This window comes from Chrysemys picta, chromosome 6 (assembly GCF_011386835.1).
Source record: "Chrysemys picta bellii isolate R12L10 chromosome 6, ASM1138683v2, whole genome shotgun sequence".
Classification (NCBI taxonomy): Eukaryota; Metazoa; Chordata; order Testudines; family Emydidae; genus Chrysemys; species Chrysemys picta.
This window is the reverse complement of record NC_088796.1, coordinates 132412020-132438304: the sequence shown is the minus strand read 5'-3', so window position 1 is coordinate 132438304 and position 26285 is coordinate 132412020. Positions and strand designations below refer to the sequence as shown.

General features: G+C 45.9%; 1 protein-coding gene across 9 annotated transcripts in view; it reads right to left on the bottom strand.

The window, feature by feature from the left end:
• ELP1 (elongator acetyltransferase complex subunit 1) overlaps positions 1-26285 on the bottom strand; it is a 113924-nt gene that overhangs the window by 25375 nt on the left and 62264 nt on the right. For 8 of the 9 annotated variants that reach the window (XR_010588743.1, XM_008171887.4, XM_065549871.1 and 5 more), the window contains 9 exons: positions 21308-21381; positions 16680-16758; positions 14552-14631; positions 10289-10426; positions 9143-9228; positions 8295-8443; positions 6792-6915; positions 2246-2343; positions 1309-1510 (listed from right to left, as the gene is read on the bottom strand). Coding sequence is in view for 8 of the 9 variants with exons in the window: in XM_008171887.4 (XP_008170109.2) it covers positions 1309-1510; positions 2246-2343; positions 6792-6915; positions 8295-8443; positions 9143-9228; positions 10289-10426; positions 14552-14631; positions 16680-16758; positions 21308-21381 (1030 nt within the window). In the remaining variant the exon portion in view is untranslated. The remainder of the gene's footprint in view (positions 1-1308; positions 1511-2245; positions 2344-6791; positions 6916-8294; positions 8444-9142; positions 9229-10288; positions 10427-14551; positions 14632-16679; positions 16759-21307; positions 21382-26285) is intronic. The other variant, XM_065549873.1, reaches the window with a different exon arrangement.

Genomic DNA, 26285 nt, shown 5'->3' with positions numbered 1-26285 from the left:
TGAATCTATGAAAAAAAATGGTTCCAATGGTGAACTCCCCTCACGCCTCACAATTTACGCCTTACTTCCCACCACTGGATCTGTCAGACCTCTGTCTGCTGGACTGAACAGCCCGCCACTGTCACAATCCCGTTCCCTATGCGGCGAGCTGCATTAAGTCACAATTTAAGTAACAGGAATAACAACCAATGAGAGAGCGGGCACACAGGAGCCAAGGGTTTCCAGCAAACCGGCAGGGAGGAGGGTACACCAGAGCCATGCCACCCTGCTGGGGGCCAACCCCACTGTATCACAACACACAGTTACATTTACCAGCCCTCGAGGAGGGTGGGGTCTGCTAAGGAGTCATTTTGGTCACATTGTGAGTGGGGAATGGGGGATCAGATTGTACAGGGACCATTAGACCCACTGATGTGTTATTGGGGCCATTTCTAGAACTGTGGTCCCAAACTTTTGAGGGTCACCCCCACCTTACCCCTGTCCACACCCCCCTCTAACCCCGCGAGCCAGGAACAGGGCCACAGCTGGGGGCGGGAACATGGACAGGGGTAAGAGGCCGAGGCTGGGGCCGCAGCCGGAAACGGGGCCGCGGCTGGGGTCAGAGCCGTGGCCAGGCTGCGGTGGGGGCCAGCAGCCAGGCCCACGGCCAGGTGCGCCTCCTCTCCCAACCTTGCCCCCAGCTTCAGCTCTAGGCCAGGAACAGAGTGTTCTTCTGCACCCTGCTAGGGAGGCATGCCCCACACTTTGGGGACCTCTGTTCTAGAACAAGCGAGTACGCTTCCTTCCACAGCCTTTCCTCTCACAAGCAGTCCTCTACGTGGGGATAGCGCTGAGCCATGCAAGAGCTCTGCCCATTCTCATTAGGCTTGGACGAGACATGGGGCTTCGCTGCTGCAGAACTGTGTGAAAACTAAGTGGTTTTGGCAAAGTGTGTCAGAAGAGAAGTTCAACACACCTCCACCAGAGGAGGATGCAGAAGACAGCTCGCTGGGATTGTTTGCTCCAGGCTAGTGGTGCATCCAAGAGTATTCCCCCATGATGGTCCTGGCTCCTGCAATGAATTACATGCCTCCCCAGCAGCTAAACACACCAAGCCTGGGTATGAATGCTGTGGGGTGGCATGGCACACCTCTTAGCAATATTTCAGCTCTATGCTCAGCCCTTTTTCTCTGAAGGTCTTGGCCTCTAAAAAATCTACCCTTTTGCTGCAAAAAGAATCTGACATTCCCAGTGAAGTGTCAGAAAGTTCCACACTGAACTAGTGACTCCAGATGGCCACCTGTGCTCTGTGCACCCAACGACTCTTACCTGCCAGGCTCCTTGCAAGACTAGCCAGCTGATCCACCGTGTAACCAAGCCGAGAGGCCATGCAGAGGGCCTGCTGCCAGCTACCACTACTCAGAAAGGCATCGAGGGCTCTCTCAAATGCACCGCAGCGGGCAAAGATCAGTCCAGCCTGCTCATACAGATGCTTCTGGTTCAAGTGCTCGCCAAAGGCACTGCCGACAGCCTGCGAGTCAGACCAAACAACGAGAATGGAATCACCAACAGGCCTGAAGAAAGAGGAGCCAAGGAAATTGGTCCTGGTTTAGCTCACAGTAGCCAGCTGGCTCAGGGCTTGCCCTGGCCAACATCCCAGGGCACAAGAATGCACACGCGCTCTCTCTCACACGTGACAAGAGCGCACAGGCATGCACACATGCATACTGCTCTGCGCCTCCTGGGGCTGGCTAGGTTCTCGGCAGCTGTCATGCAGGCAGTGAGAAGCCCACCATGGCAAGATCCCATGAGGCCAAGGCCTGGGTTTGGTTGCGGGGCAGCAGTTCTCTGGCTACTCAGGATTCCTGCCCATAACAGGTCAGTTATTGCACAAGCTGCAGGGTGACTTCAGAACGGCAAGGGGGGGGGGAAGAGAGAAGCAGGTCTCTCAGGGAAAACATTGGGGGGGGGGGGCAGGAACAGCAATGCTGCAAAGGATTGGGATCTGAGCAGCAGCCCCCCAAATGGGGGACAGGGAGCATCGCAGACACTTCTCATTATTAACATCCCCTCCCTCACCTACCAAGGGGCAGTAAGAGCAGCTGCAGTTCACCATTAAACAAAACAAAACAGTTTGGAAGTGCAGTGCAGAGAACAGGAGTTCCTGGTTTCAAGCATTCCATATTAATCCCTTGCAACCAGCAGGGGCCAGCATTCCATGAGCACAGAACCACCACTCCCTAGGTTCACAGCACAGGTCACGCACCTTGTGTTCTGGAGTATCAGGTGGATACAACTTCAGGGCTTCGTTATACAAATTCTGATCCTTCACCAAGTTCAGAAATTCAGAGAAGTGCTCTGTACCTGAGGAAACAATTCACTGTCCTCCAGTGGTACAGACACAGCATGGCAGGGTACACGACGCTCACCAGTTCACTTGCCCTGCGGGAAAGGCTGGCTGGCTGAGCTTTGGGGCCATAGCACAACTTACCAGCTACACCAGTGATACTCAGACTGAGGCTTGCGAGCCACAAGGGGCTCTTTGCAGCACATGATATTACAACACTGTGATTTACTTATTAACCAATCAGGATGCTTTTACTATGGTATTAACTAGGGCTGTCAAGCTATTAAAAAAATTGATCGCACAATTAAAAAACTTAATCGCAATTAATTGCACTTTTAAACAATAATAGAATACCATGTATTTAAATATTTTTGGATGTTTTCTACATTTTCAAATATACTGATTTCAATGACAACACAGAACACAAAGTGCACAGTGTTCACTTTATATTTATTTTTGATTACAAGTATTAGCACTGTAAAAAAACAAAAGAAATAGTGATTCAATTCACCTCATACAAGTACTGTAGTGCAATCTCTTGATCATGAAAGTTGAACTTACAAATGTAAAATTATGTTAAAAAAATGCATTAAAAATGTAAAATTTTAGAGCCTGCAAGTCCACTCAGTCCTACTTCTTGTTCAGCCAATCACTCAGACAAACGGGTTTGTTTACATTTGCGGGAGATAATGCTGCCTGCTTCTTGTTTACAACATCATCTGAAGTGAGAACAGGCATTCTCACTGCACTGTTGTAACCGGCGTCGCAAGATTAACTTGTCTTTAATGGTTGGCTTTGGGCATTTAGCCTGCAAGCTGCTTAACCCTTTCTGGCCATACGTTATATTTTGTATAAGATTTGTTGCAATTATATAACAGTGGTAGCCACAGTGATTTGCATGTTCATATTTTAATAGAGTTACCATATTTCCACAATGAAAAAAGAGGACACTGGGGGGGAGGGGAGGAAGCCCCACCCCCTTCCACTCCCTCCCACTTCCTACCCCCTGACTGTCCGCCTCAGAACCCCAACCCCCCCTGCTTCTTGTCCCCTGACTGCCCCCTGCTGAGAACCCCCCATCCCTAGGACCCTACCTGTCCCCTGACTGCCCCAACCCTTATCCACTCGCATGGGTGGCAGGGTTGTAGAAATTTTGGTGGTGCCCAGAACCCCCTCCCCCCCACCTGCCTAAGGCTCTGGGAGGGGGGTTGGGTGGGGGGAGGAGGTCTGGGGTGCAGGTCCTGGGCTGGGGATTAGGGTGCAGGATGGGTGCAGGCTCTGGGATAGAGTTTGGGTGCTGGGTGCAGGCTCCGGGCTGGGGCAGGGGGTGGGAGGGGGTGTGTGGGAAGGAGGGAGGGGGTTTGGGAGGGAGTTAGGGGATAGGAGGGGATGCAGGGGTGAGGGCTGTGGGTCTGAGGCTGAGGGGTTCATGATGCAGGAGGAGGCTCAGGGCTGGGGCAGAAGATTAGGCAGGGGGATGAGGGCTGGGGATGAGGGGTTTGGGGCGTTGGAGAGGCTCAGGGCTAGGGTGGAAGGGCAGTGTAAGGGAAGCCTGTCTTCCCATTAGTGGATGGGGGACGCTAGGACCCGGGGGCAGCTGACAGCAGTTGGTGGATCTGGCAGTACAAGCAGGCGGGAGGGCCCACGGAGGGGGGGGGAGAAAACGTGTGCGGGGGGGGGGGGTGCCAGGTGGAGGCCAGGGATCCATCCAACACTCCCCCGCTCCCTGACTGCCCCCCCCCCCGACTCCCCTTACCATTCTGGCTCCACGTGCAAAACACGTTGACCGGTGGGTCGGTTTGGGTGTTACACAGGGCTGCAGACAGAGGGAGGGGGGAGCAGGGGGGGGCCCCAGCTGCTAGAGGCCAATGGGAGCGGGTCAATTGGCCCAGCTGCCCGATCAGCAGCCGCACTCTGCATGGAAGGGAGGGAGGGAGGCGAGGGAGAAAAAAACCCTGGATGTTTTAACCTTGTTACCAATGCCTCCCGGACGGCTATTTAGAGATGCAAAAGCCGCACATGTCCAGGGAAATACGGACGGATGGTAACCCTATATTTTAATTAGATAACGTCACAGTGCTCTCGGAATATTTCTTAGTCACTGCATCTCAGAGCACATTAAAATGGTAAGGATTGTTAGTCTGATAATTCTGTTCGCCAAGTACAGAGATTTGAACCACCTTGTATCAGAAAAACGTCGTTTTAATGGATAAGCTATAAGTCAAATGATCAGGGGTCTGGAGCACATGACTTATGAGGAGAGGCTGAGGGAACTGGGATTGTTTAGTCTCCAGAAGAGAAGAATGAGGGGGGATTTGATAGCAGCCTTCAACTACCTGAAGGGGGGTTCCAAAGAGGATGGAGCTCGGCTGTTCTCAGTGGTGGCAGATGACAGAACAAGGAGCAATGGTCTCAAGTTGCAGTGGGGGAGGTTTAGGTTGGATATTAGGAAACACTATTTCACTAGGAGGGTGGTGAAACACTGGAATGCGTTACCTTGGAGTCTCCTTCCTTGGAGGTTTTTAAGGCCCGGTTTGACAAAGCCCTGGCTGGGATGATTTAGTTGGGAATTGGTCCTGCTTTGAGCAGGGGGTTGGACTAGATGACCTCATGAGGTCCCTTCCAACCCTGATATTCTATGATTCTAAGATATTTATGTGCCAGATGTGCTAAAGATTCATATGTCCTTTCATGCTTCAACCACCATTCCTGGGGACATGCGTCCATGCTGATGACAGGTTCTACTCGATAACAATCCAAAGCAGTATGGACCGCCACATGTTCATTTTCATTATCTGAATCAGATGCCACAAGGAGAAGGTTGATTTTCTTTTTTGGTGGTTCAGGCCCTGCAGTTTCTGCATTGGAGTGTTGCTCTTTTAAGCCTTCTGAAAGCATGCTCCACACCTCCTCCCCCTCAGATTTTGGAAGGCACTTCAGATTCTTAAACCTTGGGTCGAGTGCTGTAGCTATCTTTAGAAATCTCACATTGGTACCTTCTTTGTGTTTTGTGAAATCTGCAGTGAAAGTGTTCTTAAAATGAACAACACGTGCTGGGTCATCATCCAAGACTGCTATAACATGAAATATATGGCAGAATGCGGGTAAAACAGAGCAGGGGACATACAATTTTCTCCCGAGGAGTTCAGTCACAAATTTAATTTAATCATTTTTTAATGAGTGTCATCAGCATGGAAACATGTCCTCTGGAATGGGGGCCGAAGCATGAAGGGGCCTACGAATGTTTAGCATCTCTGGCACGTAAACACCTTGCAATGCCAGTTACAAAAGTGTCACGCGAACACCTGTTCTCACTTTCAGGTAACATTGTAAATAAGAAGAGGGCAGCATTATCTCCTGCAAATGTAAACAAACTTGTTTGTCTTAGTGATTGGCTGAAGAAGAAGTAGGACTGAGTGGACTTGTAGGCTCTGAAGTTGTACATTGTTTTGTTTTTAAGTGCAGTTATGTAACAAAACAAAAATCTATATTTGTAAGTTGCACTTTTACAACAAAGAGATTGCACTATAGTACTTTTATGAGGTGAACTGAAAAATACTATTTCTTTTATCATTTTTGCAGTGCAAATATTTGTAACAAAAAATGATATACACTTTGATTTCAAGTACAACACAGAATATAATGTATATGAGAAAATGTAGAACAAATCCAAACTATTTCATACATTTCAATTGGTATTCTGTTGTTTAACAGCACGATTAACTCAAAAAAATTAATCTTGATTAAAAATATTAATTTCATGAGTTAGCTGAGATTAATTGACAGCCCTAGTATTAACCAACTGTAGTTGATAAAATAATAATACTTCGTCAGTCATTTTGCTGTAAGAATTGTGTGCGTGTATGTGTGTGTGCAAGTCAAATATGTCCTCTGTCATACTGTTTAAATATGAATCTATAGTACTACAGTAAATGAAACAAGGAGTTCACACTCCTGTGCGGATTGCTAATTTGGCTCCTGAACCACTGAGATCTGAGTATCACCGAGCTACACCTTAGCTTCTGTAGGACATGGGATGCAGGCCCATAGGAGCTTTGTCATAGGAGCCAGGATTGTTTCCTGGCCACAACCTGAACAATAATAAAGTGATCTGAGCCATTCAGGACACAGGAACTAATGACCGTGCCATTATTTCAGCCACACAACGCCATCTCTGCATGCCCACAACAAACAGAGCCTAATGATCAACTTGCTTCCTTTACAAGCCACTTTTACGACAGAACTTGTGCTTCAGCAAAAGAACCCTCCATAAAAAGTGCCTTTCCAAAGCAAGGTATAAAATCAAGTAACGAAGTTAATCTGTGCAACAGCAACAAAGCCAAACAAGGATCCCACATTGGCTTCCTGTGACACTCATTTTCTTTTTATCCTATTCTGTAGAAGGTGGTGAAATGCTACAACAGAGAATCACGTCCCAGAGACACAATACATGCAGGGCACTTACCACATTTGCTGAGGTGGCAGAGTGCCTTCTTGTATCTTTTCAGGTATTTGTCTATAGTGTAGTGTTGATAGTTGGTTTCCATTTTCTGGAGGGTGTTTAAGAACGGTAGATACTCCTTAGGGTCCTGCAAAGCACATCAGATAACTGCGTTGCCTCTTATATGTCAAACTGCTCAGTCAAATAATACTCTGGCAACTGCATCTCCCACAACATGCAGCCCATAATCAGCAAGAAAAGCTGGAACTATCAATCAAATCTGCTAGCTTGAGAGTTACTAAATATCACTCCCTCTGGATGGTTTACGGCAGTGGCTCTAAACCTTTCCAGACTACTGAAGTCCTTTCAGGAGTCTGATTTGTCATGCATACGCCCAACTTTCAGCTCAACTTAAAAACTACTTGCTTACAAGATCAGACATAAAAATACAAGTGTCACAGCACACTAGTACTGAAAAATTGCTTACTTTCTCATTTTTACCATATTATAAAATAAATTGATTGGAATATAAATATTGTACTTACATTTCAGTATATAGAGCCGTATAAACAAGTCATTGTCTGCATGAAATGTTAGTTTGTATTGACTTCGCTAATGCTTTTTATGTAGCCTGTTGTAAAACTACGCAAATATTTAGATGAGTTGATGTATCCTCTGGAAGACCTCTGCATACCCCCAAGGGTACACGTACTCCTGGTTCAGAACCACTGGTTTATGGTTTTAGGCCCTTCTAGCTAGTTCATTACTGAGATTTGAAAATCAACTCCCATTTGGATTTTAGCAGCATGTCATGGGCAGACAGAGGACGGCTCTACTTTCAGTTTACAATTGTGTTAATTTTTGACGTCCTGATTGATCAAAACTGTTTCCTTCTCAGTCTTGTCTGATTTTTTGCCAGCGAGTGGATATTCCAGAATCTCACATTTCATTTTAAAAAAGTGTTTCCAGCCTTAATGGTTGGGAAGAAACCCCTAACACTATAAACAGTGTTTTTACTTGAGGGCCAGCAGCAGCTCCTTCCCTGGAGTTGGGGATCTCTGTGACGTACCAGCCAGTTCCGAAACAGAGTGCCATGGAGAGCCTCTCCTAAACGAAACCCAACTGGAAAATTCACATGCACACGTGCTGTCACTCAGCTGAGGTCACAGTACACCATGTACCTGATCACCTCAAAAGCACAGAAGTGGAAAGCCAAGATTTCTACACCTCTCCTCACTAGTGGCACAAAGTCAGCACCCCATTAACTCTGCTCTCCAAGGACAGAGCACCCTTGCCCCTGGGAGGGTATATTCCCCAAACCTGAGCGGGTGGTTTCCCAAACAGTGCTGAGGAAATAGTCAGGGGCTGGCCTGTGAGGGCGCTTGGACTTTAGGGCTGGAAGATGGGTGTCTGGACTGGTACAGAGTTATGGTTCAGAAACAACGTGTCAATTGATCCACCTTTGAAACTTTGGTAATTTTGTTTTGAAAATTAGAAAACGGTAAGAACAAGTAGTATCACAATGACCTTCTGAGACTTCTCTGCCACCATGACAACCAAATCAAAGTCGTATGTGCCCAGGGAGTGATCGTACAGTTCACTGACGTCAACCAGGAAGAGTAGATACTTCAACGCTGCTTCTGCAGTCACCCCCTCAGCTGCTGGTGAAACAGTCTCTGTAATCGTGGGAAACAGCCATCAAAAATCACTTGTACCTTGCACCAATCAAAGGCTGTTCCGTGAGCTCCAGGCACACCATGAGAACGCATGCTCACTTAGCTCATTAGAAACAGCACGGTCTATCAGGGTTGGAAGGGACCTCAGGAGGTCATCTAGTCCGACCCCCTGCTCAAAGCAGGACCAATTCCCATCTAAATCACCCTGCCTCAGCTATTCACATAGTATCCTGAACAGCAGCATGGCAGTCTTCAGGGCCTGGCCTGAAGCAAGGGACAACACAACTTGCATCCTGCTTATATCACTGCAGAATGACATCAAGTGTGCCACGCTGAGGGACCAGCAACAGGCATGGGGCACACAGAACACCCATGCAAAAAAAAAAAGGGGGTCAAGGAGGCAGCTAAAACACCCAGGCTCATTCACGGATATGATTAACCAATCCCTGACTACAGACTAATGATCACAACACCAAACAACAGTAACCATATGTGACTGTCTCTTTTGTGCTATCCAGTGCTATTTCATTGTGACAGCTAACTTCATAGACTCTGAACTGAACTTTGTGAGGCCTGGACAAATTTCTGTTATTCAGAGTCAAAAATCAGGGGTAAATAATGCTAATAATCAGAGTTACTCTCTGAACTCTCCCCAGATGTGCAGCCCTTTACTTGCCATCTGAACTAAGAGCACTGTACCTCGCAGCTCGTGCACTTTTTGAAGGGCAATTTCCAGTTCTGGGGTGCTTTTCTTCACATGGGATGTCAGTATTGAAAGACAGTATCTGAGGGAAACAGACAACAAGAAACAAAACAAGAAACCAATCAGAAGGAGAAGATCAACAATCTACAATAGAACCTCAGAGTTACGAACACCAGAATTACCAGTCAACCACACACCTCATTTGAAACCGGAAGAACACAATCAAGCAGCAGCAAAGACAAAGGGGGGGGGAAAAAAGAAGCAAATACAGTACATTACTATGTTAAACATAAGCTACTAAAAAAATAAAGGGAAAGTTTAACCTTGTCAAATCTTTTTTTAAGGAAACTGTTTGTGATTGTTTCATTTAAAGTAAGGTTAAAAGCAGCACTTTTCTTCTGCATAGTAAAGTTTCAAAGCTCTATTAATTCAATGTTCAACTTCTGAAAGAACAACCGTAACGTTTTGTTCAGAGTTACAAACATTTCAGAGTTATGAACAACCTCCATTCCCAAGGTGTTCTCAACTCTGAGGTTCTACTGTATTTTTTAAGTTCTATTATTGAATATTTTAGTGTGGTCTTTGCTTTAATGGAAGGGTTGGGATTTGGGGATTTTGTTTTTTATTTGAAAAGAATAAAGGGTGAAGAACATACCAAGGAGGAACATTTTGCCCGGGATGATCCCTGGGATACAGTACATGTATAAACTCTGATGATGCCTTAATTAAAACAGAAAACTGGCTTCCTCACCACATCAGCCTTTACCTCTGGCCAACAGAGCTGAGTGCAAGTTACTAAAGCTAGTCAACTTTTTTTTTTTTTTTTAAACAAAGTTTATTGTTGAAAAAAGGCCTTTTTTCTGAAGCAAAATTTTTCACCAAAACATTTTCCCCACTGTCAAACATTGATTTTTTGTTAAAAGTTTTAAATAAAATTTCTAAAAAAATTCAGTTTTTCACTTATCAAAAGCTAGTTGTCAATAAGTGAAAAGAGTCTTATGTTTTCAGATATTTAAAAAAAAAGAAAAATAGGGCTTCACTTCAACCCCTTTGAAATTAAAATGTTTCTTACTTTTTAGCCAGCTCTAAAAATGACTTTCTATTACTGTTCTGCTCTAAACTGCAGATGGCATTTCACTTACTTTTGTGGATTGATGTTTTCCATGGCAGCTCTCATTGCATCACAGATAAGGTCTACTTTTTTCTGATCAGGACACTGGTGTAGCGGGACGTTGCTGCTAACTGGAGATGGGTACATAGTCTTTGTGAAGTCTTCTTCTCTAAGAAGAAACATGCACTATAAATACCAGTTGGGCCCCAAGTCACAGCCCAGCACAAATACTCGTGCCAGAAGACATATATAGTAACTCCTCACTTAACGGTGTAGTTCTGTTCCTGAAAAATGCAACTTTATGCGAAACGATGTTAAGCAAATCCAATTTCCCCATAAGAATGACTGTAAATAGGGGGAGGGTTAGGTTCCAGGGATATTTTTTTCACCAGACAAAAGACATTATGTACATATACAGTATAAGTTTTAAACAATTTTAAACAAACAGTTTAATATTGTACACAGCAATGAATGACTGTGAAGCTTGGTTGAGGTGGTGGAGTCAGAGGTGGGATATTTCCCAGGGAATGCCTTGCTGCTAAATGATGAACTAGCACTCAGCTGAGCCCTCAAGGGTTAATCAGCTGTTGTTAATGTAGCCTCACACTCTACAAGGCAGCATGGACTGAGGCAGGAGGGAGGAAACACAATAGATGCAGGGCAGTAGCTGCAAACACTTCCCTGCAAAAACTGAACATGATGTTGAGCCCACACTATCCAGCTGGAGCGCACCACTCCCTCCTCCTGACAGCACATGCACGGCTGCACAGGTGCTGACTTTCCAAAGTGCTGGGGGGTGCATGCATGAGAGAGAGAGAGCAACGTGCATTGCCCCTTTAAGTACGCTGGCCCCACTTCAAGTACGCTGCCCTTTTAAGCAGATCAGCCAGTTCAGACAGGAAGCAACAGCTTCCAGCAAGCTCCCTACTTTCTGTCCCTGAGCCCTGTCCCCCTCCTCTGCTTTGTGGAGAAGGGGTACAGAGTGGGGGAGCAGGACATCCTGATATCAGCACCCCTCTCCCCCCCTTCCCCAGCAAGCAGGAAACTCCAGGAGCAGCTCCAAGGCAGAGGGTGGGGGGGAGGGACAGCTGAACTGCTGCTGGGCAGCTGCCGAGCTGAGCCACATACCTTACAGAGAATTTTGGGGAGCCTCCCCACAAGGAGGGGCTGCTCTTCCAGAGACTCCTGCAAGCAGTGGACAAAGCAGGCAGCTGCCAAACGACGTTATAATGGAGCATTGCATAGGGTTACTATACGTCCGGATTTTCCCGGACATGTCTGGCTTTTTGGGCCTCAAATCCCCGTCCGGGAGAAAATCCCAAAAAGCCGGACATGTCCGGGAAAATAGGGAGGGAGGGGCCAGCGGTGTTCGGCCGGGGGCCAGGACCCAGCGGCGCTTGGCTGGGGACGCTCGGCCAGGGGCCGGCGCCCCAGGGCCTGAGCCAAGGGCTCGGCCGGCCAGGGCCGGGGCCAGCGGTGCTCAGTGGGGCCGGCGCCGCAGGGCCCGAGCCAACCCGGGCGGGAGACGCCGGGGCCAGACCCTCTTGGCCTGGGCTGGCTGCTGGAGGGAGCCGCTCGGCCGGGGGGGGCTGGACTGGGCCGCGCCTCCTCGCGCCCCCCAGTCCCAGCCCCAGCTTACCTGCTGCCTGCATGCTTCAGGCTTCCCGCAAATCAAATGTTCGCAGGAAGTAGCAGAGTTGGGGCCGGGAAGGGGCAGGGCTGGGGGCGGAGTTGGGGCCCCGTGGAGTGTCCTCTTTTTGGACACTTAAAATATGGTAACCCTAGCATTGTACAACTTTAAACGAGCTTGTTCCCTAATAGATCAGCAACGTAACAACGAAACGTTAACCTGGACGACGTTAAATGAGGAGTACAGTACAATGCACTTTAAGATTACTAGTACTCTCTCTTCTATGTAGTTCCTTATCCTGTCATTATCTGGCACAACTGGAAAGGACTCATGAAGTGGATTAATATCCATCGTGCATGGTTTATTCTCTTATCCTTTCCCCAGGGAAACATAAAACTTCTACTCTACAAGTGATACAGGGCAATAGGCAGACTCCATTTCAAGATGATTTTTTCTTTGTCAGACAACTGGAGGGCTCAGGCAGAGAAGGGCTCAGACACTTCTGACATGAAGATGATTGGCACTTTTGAAAATTAAGCCATTTGTTTAGGTTCCCAAACAAAGATTTAAGGCTGAGATTTTCAAAATGAGACTCCACACTCTACGTTTAGGTATCTAAAGAAGTGGCCTGATTCTCAGAAGTGCTGAGCAAACCAGCAGCTCCCAGTGCCTTTAAAGGGAGCAAATCATACTCAGCCTTTTGAAAAATCACTTAGTCAGGAGCCTAAACAATAATAGCCTTAGAAAAAAACGGTTTCTTTATTCCCCTCTGCAATTCCCACAGGAGACCCCTAAATCAGAGGATGTCAACTACTGAAGCAACTGCTGAGATTTTCTCATTCACATGGCAAACCAGAAAAAAATACAAACTAGGGCTGTCAAGCGATTAAAAACAGTACGATTAATCACACTGTTAAATAATAATAGAATACCATTTATTTAAATATTTTGGATGTCTTCTACATATTCAAATATATTGATTTCAATGACAACACAGAACACAAAGCGTACAGTGCTCACTTTATATTTATTTTTGATTACAAGTATTTGCACTGTAAAAAAACAAAAGAAATAGTGATTCAATTCACCTCATACAAGTACTGTAGTGCAATCTCTATCATAAAAGTTGAACTTACAAATGCAGAATTACGTACAAACAAGTTTGTTTACATTTACAGGAGATAATGCTGCCCACTTCTTGTTTATCATGTCACCTGAAAGTGAGAACAGGCATTCTCGTGGCACTGTTGTAGCTGGCATCGCAAGGTATTTACGTGCCAGATGCGCTAAAGATTCATATGTCCCTTCATGCTTCAACCACTATTCCAGGGGACATGCGTCCATGCTGATGACGGGTTCTGCTCGATAACAATCCAAAGCAGTGTGGACCGACGCATGTTCATTTTCATTATCTGAGTCAGATGCCACCAGCAGAAGGTTGATTTTCTTTTTTGGTGGTTCAGGCCCTGCAGTTTCTGCATTGGAGTGTTGCTCTTTTAAGCCTTCTGAAAGCATGCTTCACACCTTGTCCCTCTCAGATTTTGGAAGGCACTTCAGATTCTTAAGCCTTGGGTCGGGTGCTGTAGCTATCTTTAGAAATCTCATATTCTTTGCATTTTGTCAAATCTGCAGTGAAATTGTTCTGAAAATGAACATGTGCTGGGTCATCATCCGAGACTGCTATAACATGAAATATATGGAAGAATATGGGTAAAGCAGAGCAGGAGACATACAATTCTCCCCCAAGGAGTTCAGTCACAAATTTAATTAACGCATTATTTTTTTAATGAGTGTCATCACCATGGAAACATGTCTTCTGGAATGGTGGCCAACGCATGAAGGGGCATACGAATGTTAAGCATATCTGGCATGTAAATACTTTGCAATGGCAGCTATTAAAGTGTCATGCAAATGCCTGTTCTCACTTTCAGGTGACACTGTAAATAAGAAGAGGGCAGCATTATCTCCTGTCAATGTAAACAAACTTGTTTGTCTTAGCAATTGGCTGAAGAAGAAGTAGGACTGAGTGGAACTGTAGGCTCTGAAGTTTTACATTGTTTTGTTTTTGTGTGCAGTTATGTAACAAAAAAAATTTACATTTGTAAGTTGCACGTTCATGATAAAGAGATTGCACTACAGAACTTGTATGCGGTGAATTGAAAAATACTATTTCTTTTGTTTATATCATTTTTACAGTGCAGATATTTGTAATAAAAAATAATATACACTTTGATTTCAATTACAACACAGAATACAATGTATATGAAAATGTAGAAAAACATCCAAAATATTTAATAAATTTCAATTGGTATTCTACTATTTAACAGTGCGATTAAAACTGCAATGAATTGTGATTAATTTTTTTGAGTTAACTGTGATTAAATCGACAGCCCTACTACAAAGTACTACAGCCAAACAAAACGTAAGTCCCCAGTTGGCCAAATCAAACCAATAGTCACAAGTGAGTCCATCTTGCTGAATCCCTCTGCCTGGATGGACCAGGCCCACAGCCAGCTCACCTGGCAGTTGGAAGCAGTCACCATCCACTTGGTCAGACTGAATCCTCTGGTTCTTTGAGACCCAGCCCCCATTCTCCAGCTTCCAGAACAATGAAACTGCGGCTTTATTTACCAGGTGTTCTTTTATCAGAAGAACAATACTTACTTCAACTCGGTGAAAAATAAGTTGATGTAATTCACAGAATCTATTTGTTTTATGAAGGTTTCCACATTTTCCAGAAAAACCTGAAGTGAACAAAACCCTTTCAGTGCTGATGCTGTTATTTACAGGCACATTAACACAAAACACACAGAGCGACTTCAAAGGGTCATTTAAATTTGCACATGGGCATATCCAACTCTAAACCCGAGTTACCCTACTCTTGCCATTTGCACACACTACAGTTCTTTGCATGCAGACGGTAGGAGCTGTACAGCACTGGGTACCATCCTTAAGAACCTGTGTACCCGACATGCCCCAAGCTCTCATGCCAGCTGTTCAGTACAAGGCAATGCCAGCTCAGGGGAGATAACCTTCCAAGTGTGACATGGAACAGAATTATCTTCACAGCCCTAGGAGCTCTACCCTTCACTCAGATCTGTGCCCCCCTGCTGAGAATCCATCCACATGGATCCACTTACAGGATCAAGGCCTTAGTAGATACAAGCAGCACAGGTTCCACTAACATTGCTGCCTTCGACCTCCTCTGTTGCCAGGAAAAGCTTCCTCCCCTAATTGGCCAGTGGGATTCTGATGTGGTGTTGACAGAGCTTTATAAACCCTGATTACATAAGAACGGCCATGCTGTGTCAGACCAATGACACAATGGTCCATCTAGCCCAGTATTCTGTCTTCTGGCAGTGGCCAATGCCGGGTGCCCCAGAGGGAATGAACAGAACAGGGAATCAAGTGCTCCATCCCGTCGCCCATTCCTAGCTTCTGGCAGACAGGCTAGGGACACCATCTCTGCCCATCCTGGCTAATCATAGAACATCAGGGTTGAAAGAGACCTCAGGAGGTCATCTAGTCCAACCCCCTGCTCAAAGCAGGACCAATTCCCAACTAAATCATCCTAGCCAGGGCTTTGTCAAGCCTGACCTTAAAAACATCTAAGGAAGGAGATTCCACCACCTCCCTAGGTAACCCATTCCAGTGCTTCACCACCCTCCTACTGAAAAAGTTTTTCCTAATATCCAACCTAAACCTCTCCCACTGCAACTTGAGACCATTACTCCTTGTTCTGTCATCTGGTACCACTGAGAACAGTCTAGATCCATCCTCTTTGGAACCCCCTTTCAGGTAGTTGAAAGCAGCTATCAAATCCCCACTCATTCTTCTCTTCTGCAGACTAAACAATCCCAGTTCCCTCAGCCTCTCCTCATAAGTCATGTGCTCCAGACCCCTAATCATTTTTGTTGCCCTCTGCTGGATTCTTTCCAATTTTTCCACATCTTTCTTCTACAGTGGGGCCCAAAATTGGACACAGTACTCCAGATGAGGCCTCACCAATGCCGAATAGAGGGGAATGATCACGTCCCTCGATCTGCTGGCAATGCCCCTACTTATACAGCCCAAAATGCCATTAGCCTTCTTGGCAACAAGGGCACACTGTCGACTCATATCCAGCGTCTCGTCCACTGTAAACTCTAGGTCCTTTTCTGCAGAACTGCTGCCTAGCCATTCGATCCCTAGTCTGTAGCAGTGCATGGGATGCTTCCGTCCTAAGTGCAGGACTCTGCACTTGTCCTTGTTGAACCTCATCAGGTTTCTTTTGGCTCAATCCTCTAATTTGTCTAGGTCCCTCTGTATCCTATCCCTACTCTCCAGCGTATCTACCACTCCTCCCAGTTTAGTGTCATCTGCAAACTTGCTGAGAGTGCAGTCCACGCCATTCTCCAGATCATTAATGAAGATATTGAACAAAACTGGCCCCAGGACCGACCCTTGGGGCACACAGCTTGATACTGGATGCCAACTAAACATGGAGCCATTGATCACTACCTGTTGAGCCCAACGATCTAGCCAGCTTTCTATCCAGCTTATAGTCCATTCATCCAGCCCATACTTCTTTAACTTGCCGGCAAGAATACTGTGGGAGACTGTATCGAAAGCTTTGCTAAAGTCAAGGAATAACACATCCACTGCTTTTGATGGACCTATCCTCCATGAACTATCTAGTTCTTTTTTGAACCTTGTTATAGTCTTGGCCTTCACAACATCCTTTGGCAAATCCCACATTCCCTGGGAGGCAAAAAAACATGCAAGGGGAGGTACAAGCGCGACTCAAACTTGCCTTGGGATTGTGATCATAAAGAAGGTTGAGGTTGATTCTCAGCTTCCTCATACATTCAAATGCTTCTTTAAACATGAGCCTGTTGGAATGGGTCAAATACAGCAGGTTTTTAGAGGAGTGTGCACTACAATCTAATATACAAAGGGAGGGAGGGGAACAGTTGCCAGACACTAAATAAACCTCTATGGCTTAATTTTCACTGCCTTCCCTCTGCAAATCAGGCTGGCTGTGCCCATGCCTAGTTCCTGTCCTGGCCCAGCCAGACATCACACTGGGGTAGCATTTAACCAGGTGTGGGCCAGTTTTGAAGAGAGTTACATTTGGGTTTAAAGATAACAGTGTATGGGTCGCAGATAGAGCTGGGCAGATTTTTCCCCCCCGTGAATAGTTTATTTGCCCAAAATTCATTTTTCAGATGAAAAAAATATTTTCAGAAATACAGCAGTTTCAGACACCTAAATGAAAAAAACTAGAAAAAGTCCAAACAGTTCATTGACATTCTTGAAGTGAAACTTCCCAAAACTATATTTCACTTTGAAATTTAGCCAGGAGTTGTTAAAAATTTTTAAAAGTAACACACACCCAAAAGCATAACAAAAAAATAAAATCATTTCATTTTGGAGAGGAAAAAGTGAAAAATTTCAGTTCCAGGTTTAACCCGAAATCATTCCCCCTCCGCCCCGATTTTTTGGTTCAATGGCTGAATAAAACAACTATCCATTCAGCTCTAGTCTCGGGCACTTTTCTATTCCATTAGAACAGTGACATTTAGCAAGGTTTTATTCCATGAGACAGTCTTGTCTTCTAGGATAAGTTATAATTATGGGGAGGGGAAGAGATGGCATTTCTCCCAGCTTGTTCTGCAGTGCTGCTCACAGTGAATCCAGATGACCTACACGTAACACTGGTCTAAAATTTTTGAGAAGTCGTCTGCTTCAGAGATAAAATGTGCTATTTATTATGTATTTTGATGTGCTGAATTCAAATATGACAATTAAAACAACTGATTGGCTACTGTTTCTAAGTTATTTAAGTTTTTACATTTTATGTCTATGTATATTGTGTAGATAGAGTTTTAATCATAAATTGTAAACCTAGGTCTTTTCATGTGTTTATGGTTGCTTTACAGGATAATATTTCACCTGTCCTGTTTATGTAACACTTTAAAAATCAGCAAAAGGGTTATGTAAATAAAATTTATTATGAAACAAAAGGCAAAAAACTTTTATGTACAAAGTTTAGTCCTATTCAGTGTCTACTCGGCCCTTCTTGGCTGGTCTCTTGTATTCATTAAATGGAGCATCTCTTGTCACTGTCCAGCAATAGTCTGCAAGCATTGATGGGCTCCATTTGCTCTGATAGCGTTTCTCCATTGTTGCAATGTCCTGGTGAAATAGCTCGCCGTGCTCGTCGCTCACTGCGCCGCAGTTCGGTGGACAAAAATCTAGATGAGAGTGCAAAAAATCTATCTTTAGTGACATGTTGCAACCAAGGCTTTTGTATGCCTTGAGGAGGTTTTTCCACCAACAACCTGTAGTTGTCTGCCTTGTTGTTTCCAAGAAAATTTATTGCCACTAACTGGAAGGCTTTCCATGCTGTCTTTTCCTTGCCACACAGTGCATGGTCAAATGCATCATCTCGAAGAAGTTCACGAATCTGAGGACCAACAAAGACACCTTCCTTTATCTTAGCTTCACTTAACCTTGGAAATTTTCCAAGGAGGTACTTGAAAGCTGCTTGTGTTTTGTCAATGGCCTTGACAAAGTTCTTCATCAGACCCAGCTTGATGTGTAAAGGTGGTAACAAAATCTTCCTGGATTCAGCAAGTGGTGGATGCTGAACACTTTTCCTCCCAGGCTCCAATGACTGTCGGAGTGGCCAATCTTTCTTGATGTAGTGGGAATCTCTTGCACGACTATCCCATTCGCAGAGAAAACAGCGTACTTGTGTATCCAGTCTGCAGACCAAGCAAGAGAGCAACAACCTTCAAATCGCCACAAAGCTGCCACTGATGTTGGTCATAGTTTATGCACCTCAAAAGTTGTTTCATGTTGTCATAGGTTTCCTTCATATGGACTGCATGACCAACTGGAATTGATGGCAACACATTGCCATTATGCAGTAAAACAGCTTTAAGACTCGTCTTCGATGAATCAATGAACAGTCTCCACTCATCTGGATCGTGAACGATGTTGAGGGCTGCCATCACACCATCGATGTTGTTGCAGACTACAAGATCACCTTCCATGAAGAAGAATGGGACAAGATCCTTGACGGTCACGGAACATGGAAACCCTAACATCACCTGCCAGGAGATTCCACTGCTGTAGTCTGGAGCCCAACTGCTCTGCCTTACTCTTGGGTAGTTCCAAATCCCTGACAAGGTCATTCAGTTCACCTTGTGTTATGAGGTGTGGTTCAGAGGAAGAGGATGGGAGAAAATGTGGGTTCTGTGACATTGATGGTTCAGGACCAGAAGTTTCATCCTCTTCCTCATCTGACTCAAGTGAGAATGATTCTGGTGCATCAGGAACTGGCAGTCCTTCTCCGTGGGGTACTGGGCGTATAGCTGATGGAATGTTTGGATAATGCACAGTCCACTTTTTCTTCTTTGACACACCTTTCCCAACTGGAGGCACCATGCAGAAGTAACAATTGCTGGTATAATCTGTTGGCTCTCTCCAAATCATTGGCACTGCAAAAGGCATAGATTTCCTTTTCCTGTTCAATCACTGGCGAAGATTTGTTGCACAAGTGTTGCAGCATATGTGTGGGGCCCACCTCTTGTCCTGATCTCCAATTTTGCAGCCAAAATAAAGGTGATAGGCTTTCTTAACCATAGTGTTTATACTGCTGTCATAACTATAAAGGGAAGGGTAACAGCCCTCCTGTGGACAGTACTATAAAACCCCTCCTGGCCAGAGACTCCAAAATCCTTTTACCTGTAAAGGGTTAAGAAGCTCAGGTAACCTGGCTGACACCTGACCCAAAGGACCAATAAGGGGACAAGATACTTTCAAATCTTGGTGGGGGGAAGGCTTTTGTTTGTGCTCTTTGTTTTGGGGGTTGTTCGCTCTTGGGACTGAGAGGGACCAGACATCAATCCAGGTTCTCCAAATCTTTCTGAACAAGTCTCTCATATTTCCAACTTGTAAGTAAACAGCCAGGCAAGGCGTGTTAGTTTTTATCTTTGTTTTCTCAACTTGTAAATGTTGCTTTTTGCTAGAGTGTTTATCTCTGTTTGCTGTAACTTTGAACCTAAGGCTAGAGGGGATTCCTCTGGACTCTAAGTTTGATTACCCTGTAAAGTTATTTTCCATCCTGATTTTACAGAGATGATTTTTACCTTTTTCTTTAATTAAAAGCCTTCTTTTTAAGAACCTGATTGATTTTTCCTTGTTTTTAGATCCAAGGGGGTTGGATCTTGATCCACCAGGAGTTGGTGGGAGAAAGGAGGGGGATGCTTAATTTCTCCTTGTTTTAAGATCCAAGGGGTTTGGATCTGTATTCACCAGGGAATTGGTGAAGAGTCTCTCAAGGCTACCCAGGGAAGGGAATTAGCATTTTGGGAGTGGTGGCAGCGGACCAGATCTAAGATGGTAGTTAAGCTTAGAAGTTTTCATGCAGGCCCCCACATTTGTACCCTAAAGTTCAGAGTGGGGAAGCAGCCTTGACAACTGCGCTTTTGTGATGCAAAAGTCACTTCACCACAAACATAGCAGAAGTTATCTGCACTGTTCACACAAGCACGAGGCATCTCTGCTCACTTTGGTTAAACAGAAATGTGTCCCTTTGCAAAATCAAACACTGACAAATAAGAGAGCACGACACTGTATGATTTCTAGAGCTGATATAGGGAAATTTGTTCAGCAGAGTGATGTAAGCTTCGTCATGATTGCATCATCCATGACGTCTAGGAATAACATGATGCAATTAATATCATGTATGACGCAATACCAGCTTCAGATTGCATCATTCATTGTTTTGCCTAAAAAACAAGTACTGTCCAAACCTAGTCATAGATTTATTCATAGATCCAGTCAAAGATGTATTTTAGTCATTTCTGGTTTAAATTCAGATCCCTTCCCTTTATAACTCACTTATCCTCCGCCATTCCCAAGTCAAGGGTCGTATATACTGACCCAATAGCATATCTTGAAAACTAGAGCCAATCAACAATTTTAAGCATCATTTTCGTTCTCAGTGACCCAGAATTAGTAAAGTTTGACTACATTTATTTCAGAAGCATTTTGGCTGTGTAATTTGCCTATTGTTGTTCCTGTCCCCTAACCTCTACCTATTTGTCTGTCCTTTTGATTAGCAAGCTCCTTGCAGCAGGGACTAAAGCACGTAGCACGAGCTGTACATCAATAAGAGAAATGTTGAGATGGCTCTGCTTGCAGGTGGCAGTTACCTGGAGTGCCCAACTGCCAGAACTGGTTTGTTTCCACTTGCTAAGTCATAACGATTTGTGAACTCTCCTGAAGCAGTCCCCCTTTCACTCGAGCTTAATGCCCTCATTCTGCAGGTCCCGGTCAATATCCCACCAGGACAGTGCGACCCTCCTCCAGCTGCTCACCCCACAAGAGCCTGGGGGATGCACGCTGATACACATTAGTGACACTCACCTGTCCAGCCACTTCCGAATCTGGGCCAGAACGAGGGCTCGGTGGTGAACAGTCTCCAAGTTTCCTCTTGGCATCTAAAAAATTAATCCCAACAACAATTTCTCCTAAGTATGCTAAGAGCTCTGCACCTCAAATCCTGGTCAGCCATGGCCAGGCCAGCAATCCCCAACTCCCCCTCACCCCCAATGAGGAAACGGGGGCTTCATTTTGACTGCTGGGAAGGGGAGGCAGGACCTTCACTTTGAAGAAAGAGTTTTACTCAATCTAAGAGATGGTTTCAATGTCTTTACAGTTCAGTAAGACATCCCCCTCCCCACAATGGCTGCAGAGGGAGAAGGAATGTGATGGAGCCAAACATCACAGTGCTGTGCTAGTGCAAGAGACCCTCAGAAGAAGAGCAAACCCAAGAGGAGGTTGAATCCCAAGAGAAGACTCAGTGCAAGCAGAGAAATGCAGGAAGCAGACCGTGTCAATGGCCAGGAGGGAGTCCAGTCTCTGAAGGGTTCGGTGTCTACGACGTAAAGTGCTATCTACCCTAACAGCAGGACTGCAACAGGCAGACAGTGTTTTCCTGGAACACCCCACACTACTACTGTTAGCAAAGGCTGGAGCAGGCTCTGCCGACTCTCTGAGGCAGACAGCTCCTTACTCTGCCCAGACAGACAGGAGCTGGGAGTGAGTCCGTAATGAGAAGATCGAGGGCATGGGCTGAGCAGGGTCTGAGACAGGAATGCTCCAGCAGCCCAGCCTGGGGAGAAAGCCTGGGCTAGCTTTGTTCTCCTACTAGCAATGAAACCAAGCCCCAGGAAGGGGCAAGCTGCACAGGCATTTGAGCAAGCAGGTTCCCTCGACTTTACAGAAGGCTTTATGATGTGTCTGACGCACGCTCCACGGCTGCATGGCTTTTCCATAAAACTCAGAAGAGACTTAAGGGGGAAATGTGACACCTTCTAATCAAGCCAGGAACCGCTTCAGGGAGCAACTTTCTTGGGCCCTGGGTTCCAGCAGCTCATTCTGATTGCTGCCAGTCTGGTCTTTAGTGTACCTCTTATTGGACACTAACAGAAGCCTTTGGGACAAAGCATCATAAGAACAGCCATACTGGGTCAGACCAATGGTCCCTCTAGCCCGGTATCCTGTCTGTATTCCACATGTGGGTACGCATACATGCCATGAGTCCGAGTCTGGAAATTCTTTCAAGCAGTGTCCGTTGACCCACACGTGTGCAGTAGAGCTCCTCGTGCTCCTGACAGAGAGCCAGAGGGTGCAGGACGATACCTCTTCAGTTCCTGCTCTTATCATAAATACAACAGGATCCAGAGCAGAGGGGACGGAAGACAGGTGGTGGGATACAGATAGGGACCACACCCCTCGAACAACTTTCAGTTACTGTAAGTAACCACTACTACTTCGAGTGCTGGTCCCTATGTGTATTCCACACGTGGGCGATTGGCAAGCAGTGCTCTGACTGTAGGTGGTGCGAGGAAGCCATCAGCGAAGATGCTTGCAATACTGCTGATCCCACAGTTGCATTTGCAGCTGAGGCATGAACTAAAGCGTAACATGTAGCAAACGTGTAGCTAGAACTCCAGGTGGTTGCCCTGAAAAGGTCTTGTAACAGGATGTCATATGGGGATGCTGTGAAGGTGGCCTGGGCTCTCGTGGAGTGAGCTGTGACACCCTGCAGGGGGAGGGATGTGTGCTAACCTGTAGCACTCTAGGATGAATCCCCAAACCCACTCAGAAATCCTTTGGGAGAATATGGCTTGCCCACGCAATCTCTCTGCCATGGGGATAAAAAGACTTGGAGACTTTCTAATTGGTTTGGTTTGCTGCAGATGGAATATCAGGGCACACCAGACATCAAGAGTGAAGTCTCCTGTTTTCAGCAGAAGTGTGGGATTTTGGAAAAAATACAAGTAAATGAATACTTTGATGTGGAACTCAGAAACAATCTTGGGTAGAAACATGGGATGTAGACGAAGGGAAACCTTTTCCTTGTGGAAAAACTGTATACAGAGGGTCTGCTGTGATGGCTCTGAACTCGCTGACCCTTCTGGCCAAAGCGATAGCCACTAAAAATGCAACCTTCATGGACAGGAGGGTCATGGAACACACCAAACCAACCTTTGAGCCCTTGGTGACAAGTGTTGACAAGATGAGATTAAGGTCCCATTGAGGTGCAGGTTTGATCGCCGGTGGGAAGGACCTGACTAGGCCTTTCAAAAATTGTACTGTAGTTGGATGAGGGAAGGCAGGCACTAACCGCTGCAAGGTAGACTTGCAATGAACTAATGGCAAGACCTGAGGTCTTCAAGGACAGGAGATAACCTAAAATGATGGGAATATTTGCAGCGGCTGGAGAATGTTGACTGAGCTGTGCCCAGGCCGAGACATGCCTCATTTGGCCACATAGCAAGTTCTAGTCACATCCTTCCTATTTTGGGTAACGATAGCCTGAACAGGAGCCAAGCAGGAATGTTCTATTTCTGACGCCCATCCCAACATCAGGCCATGAGATGGAGTGACCATGGATTAGGGTGCTTGATTCTTCCCTTGTCCTGGGTCAGGAGGTTCAGGAAGGGGCTGATCTTGATTGGGGAGCAGGCAGATATTGGCAGAAGCTCCAGGAACCAGAACTGCCTGAGCCAGTAGGGTGCTAGAAGAATGACACTGGCCCCATACACTGACATATTTTCCATATGACCTGTGGAAGCCGGGGAACAGGCAAAAAAACCTATCAGATAATTGTTCCATGATAGCAGGAGGGCGTCGCCCTGGGAACCGCGACCCACTACTACCCTGGAGCAATACAGTGGAAATTTTCCATTAATTTGGGACACAAAGAGGTCCCATTGAGATGCACTCCATTGTATGGCTATCTCACTTAGGATGGAATTGTGGATCTCCTATTCGTGGTCTGCCGAGAAGCGTCTGTTTAGTTTGTCTGCTAAGGAGTTGTGGTACCTCCTGAGAGGTAAGCAGCCTGGATTGTGATGTGGTTCCTGATGCACCTGTTCCAGAGTCTGACTGCTCCCAGGCAGAGGGGACAAGCTCTCACTCTGCCCTGTTGGTTTATGTAAACCACGGTGGTGACATTGTCAGACATCACTTGGACATGGAGTGAGCGTATGATCGGATTGCACGCGAGGTGGACTGCTCTCAGTTCTATTATGCTGATGTGTAGTCTGGCCTCCTGTGGCACTGGAGTGGGAGTATTGAAGTGAAAGCCCACCCCCACCTTTTCCAGGTTCAACCAGCAGGCAAGGGAGCCAATCACTCTGGTGGGAATGGTCACTGCGAAGCTGATGTGGTCCTTGTCCGGTAGGTAAATTGAGTGGACCCAGGCCTGCAAACATTGCAAATGAAGCCTGGCAAACAGCATCACGTAGGTGCACACAGCCCTTTGGCTTAACAATGTAAGGCACGTTCGCACTGTAGTTCTTGCTCTGTGGGTAATGCACGCAACCAGGATGTTTGTCATCTGAAATCTGTCTGCAGGGAGCAATGCTCTTGCAGAAACAGAGTCTAATGTCGCTTCGATAAAGTTTATCATCCTTATGGGCGACAAAACGGACTTCTGTTTATGCAAATACCTGGGGCTGCAAGGAGCTGTATGAGAAACTCTGTTGTCAACCTGACCTCCTAGTGGGAGCAGCTTACCAGGAGCCAGTTGTCTAGATATGGGTAAACTGTGAAGCCCTGGTGTCTCATCTGGGTTGCCACCACAGAGAGGACTTTTGTGAATACTCTGGGTGCTGTCACTAGTCCAAAAGGGGGGATTTGAAACTGGAAATGTTCCTGGCTTACCATAAAACACAGGAATCTCCTGTATGAGGAGTAAATGTCTATGTGAAAGCATCCATCCTTCATGTCAAAAGCTGAAAACCACATCTTCTTCTGAAGGCAGAGAATTATTGATGCCAATGTAATCATGTGGAATTTTGACTTTCGAATAAAGATGTTGAGTTGCCGAAAGTCCAGGATGGATCTCCATCCTCCATCTCTTTTGGGAATTAGGAAATATGGAGAGTAGAATCCCCTCTCATAATACTGAGATGGGACATGTTCTGTGTAGGAGGGATTCTGCTGCCTGTTGAAGAATCATGAGAGAGGTCCCTGAAAGGGGACTGGAAGGGGAAGGAGGGGAACACTATGGAGTATCCCTGATGAATAATCTCCAAGACCCAACTTGCCTGTCGTGATCATCCTCCATCTGTGAGTGAACAGCATGACACAGCCCCCAAAAACGATGAGAGAAGAGGTGGGTGGCATCACTGGTGGCAGGTTAGTCTTGCCCAGTATGTTGAAAGTGGCCCTTAGCAAGTGCCTGGGAATCGGTAGAGGTCATGGCAAAAGAGGGGTCTGAGAAGCGAGGCCTCTGAATGCCCTGCCATTTTTGTGTAGGCTCAGCTGAGTGCTGGTAATAAGATGCATGAGGAGGGGATAGCCTTGGTCTATAGGATGGTCTCTGGTGTTTCCTCTTGGGTTCTGGAGTCTAAATCCCCCGTCAATCTTGAGTCCTTTACTGAATACATGAATCGTCTGTTCTTTCATTAAAAAGAGCAGAGGTCCTGCAGGTATTCTGTACCTCCCTAGGAAATCCTGACAATTGTAGCCAAGAATCCCTTCACATGAGGTTCTGCAAGCTGTGTCTGGAGAGCATTTTTTGCCACTAGCTTGCCCTCCTCTTTGAAGGTCTTAAATTGGGCTCTGTCCTCCATGGGAAGCCTGCCCATAAAGTCTGCAAGCTTGCACTAAGTCCTAAGTCCTGCACTTAGGACGGAAGAATCCCATGCACTGCTACAGACTAGGGACTGAGTGGCTAGGCAGCAATTCTGCAGAAAAGGACCTAGGGGTTACAGTGGATGAGAAGCTGGATATGCATCGACAGAGTGCCCTTTTTGCCAAGAAGGCTAATGACATTTTGGGCTGTATAAGTAGGGGCATTGACAGCAGATCGAGGGACGTGATCATT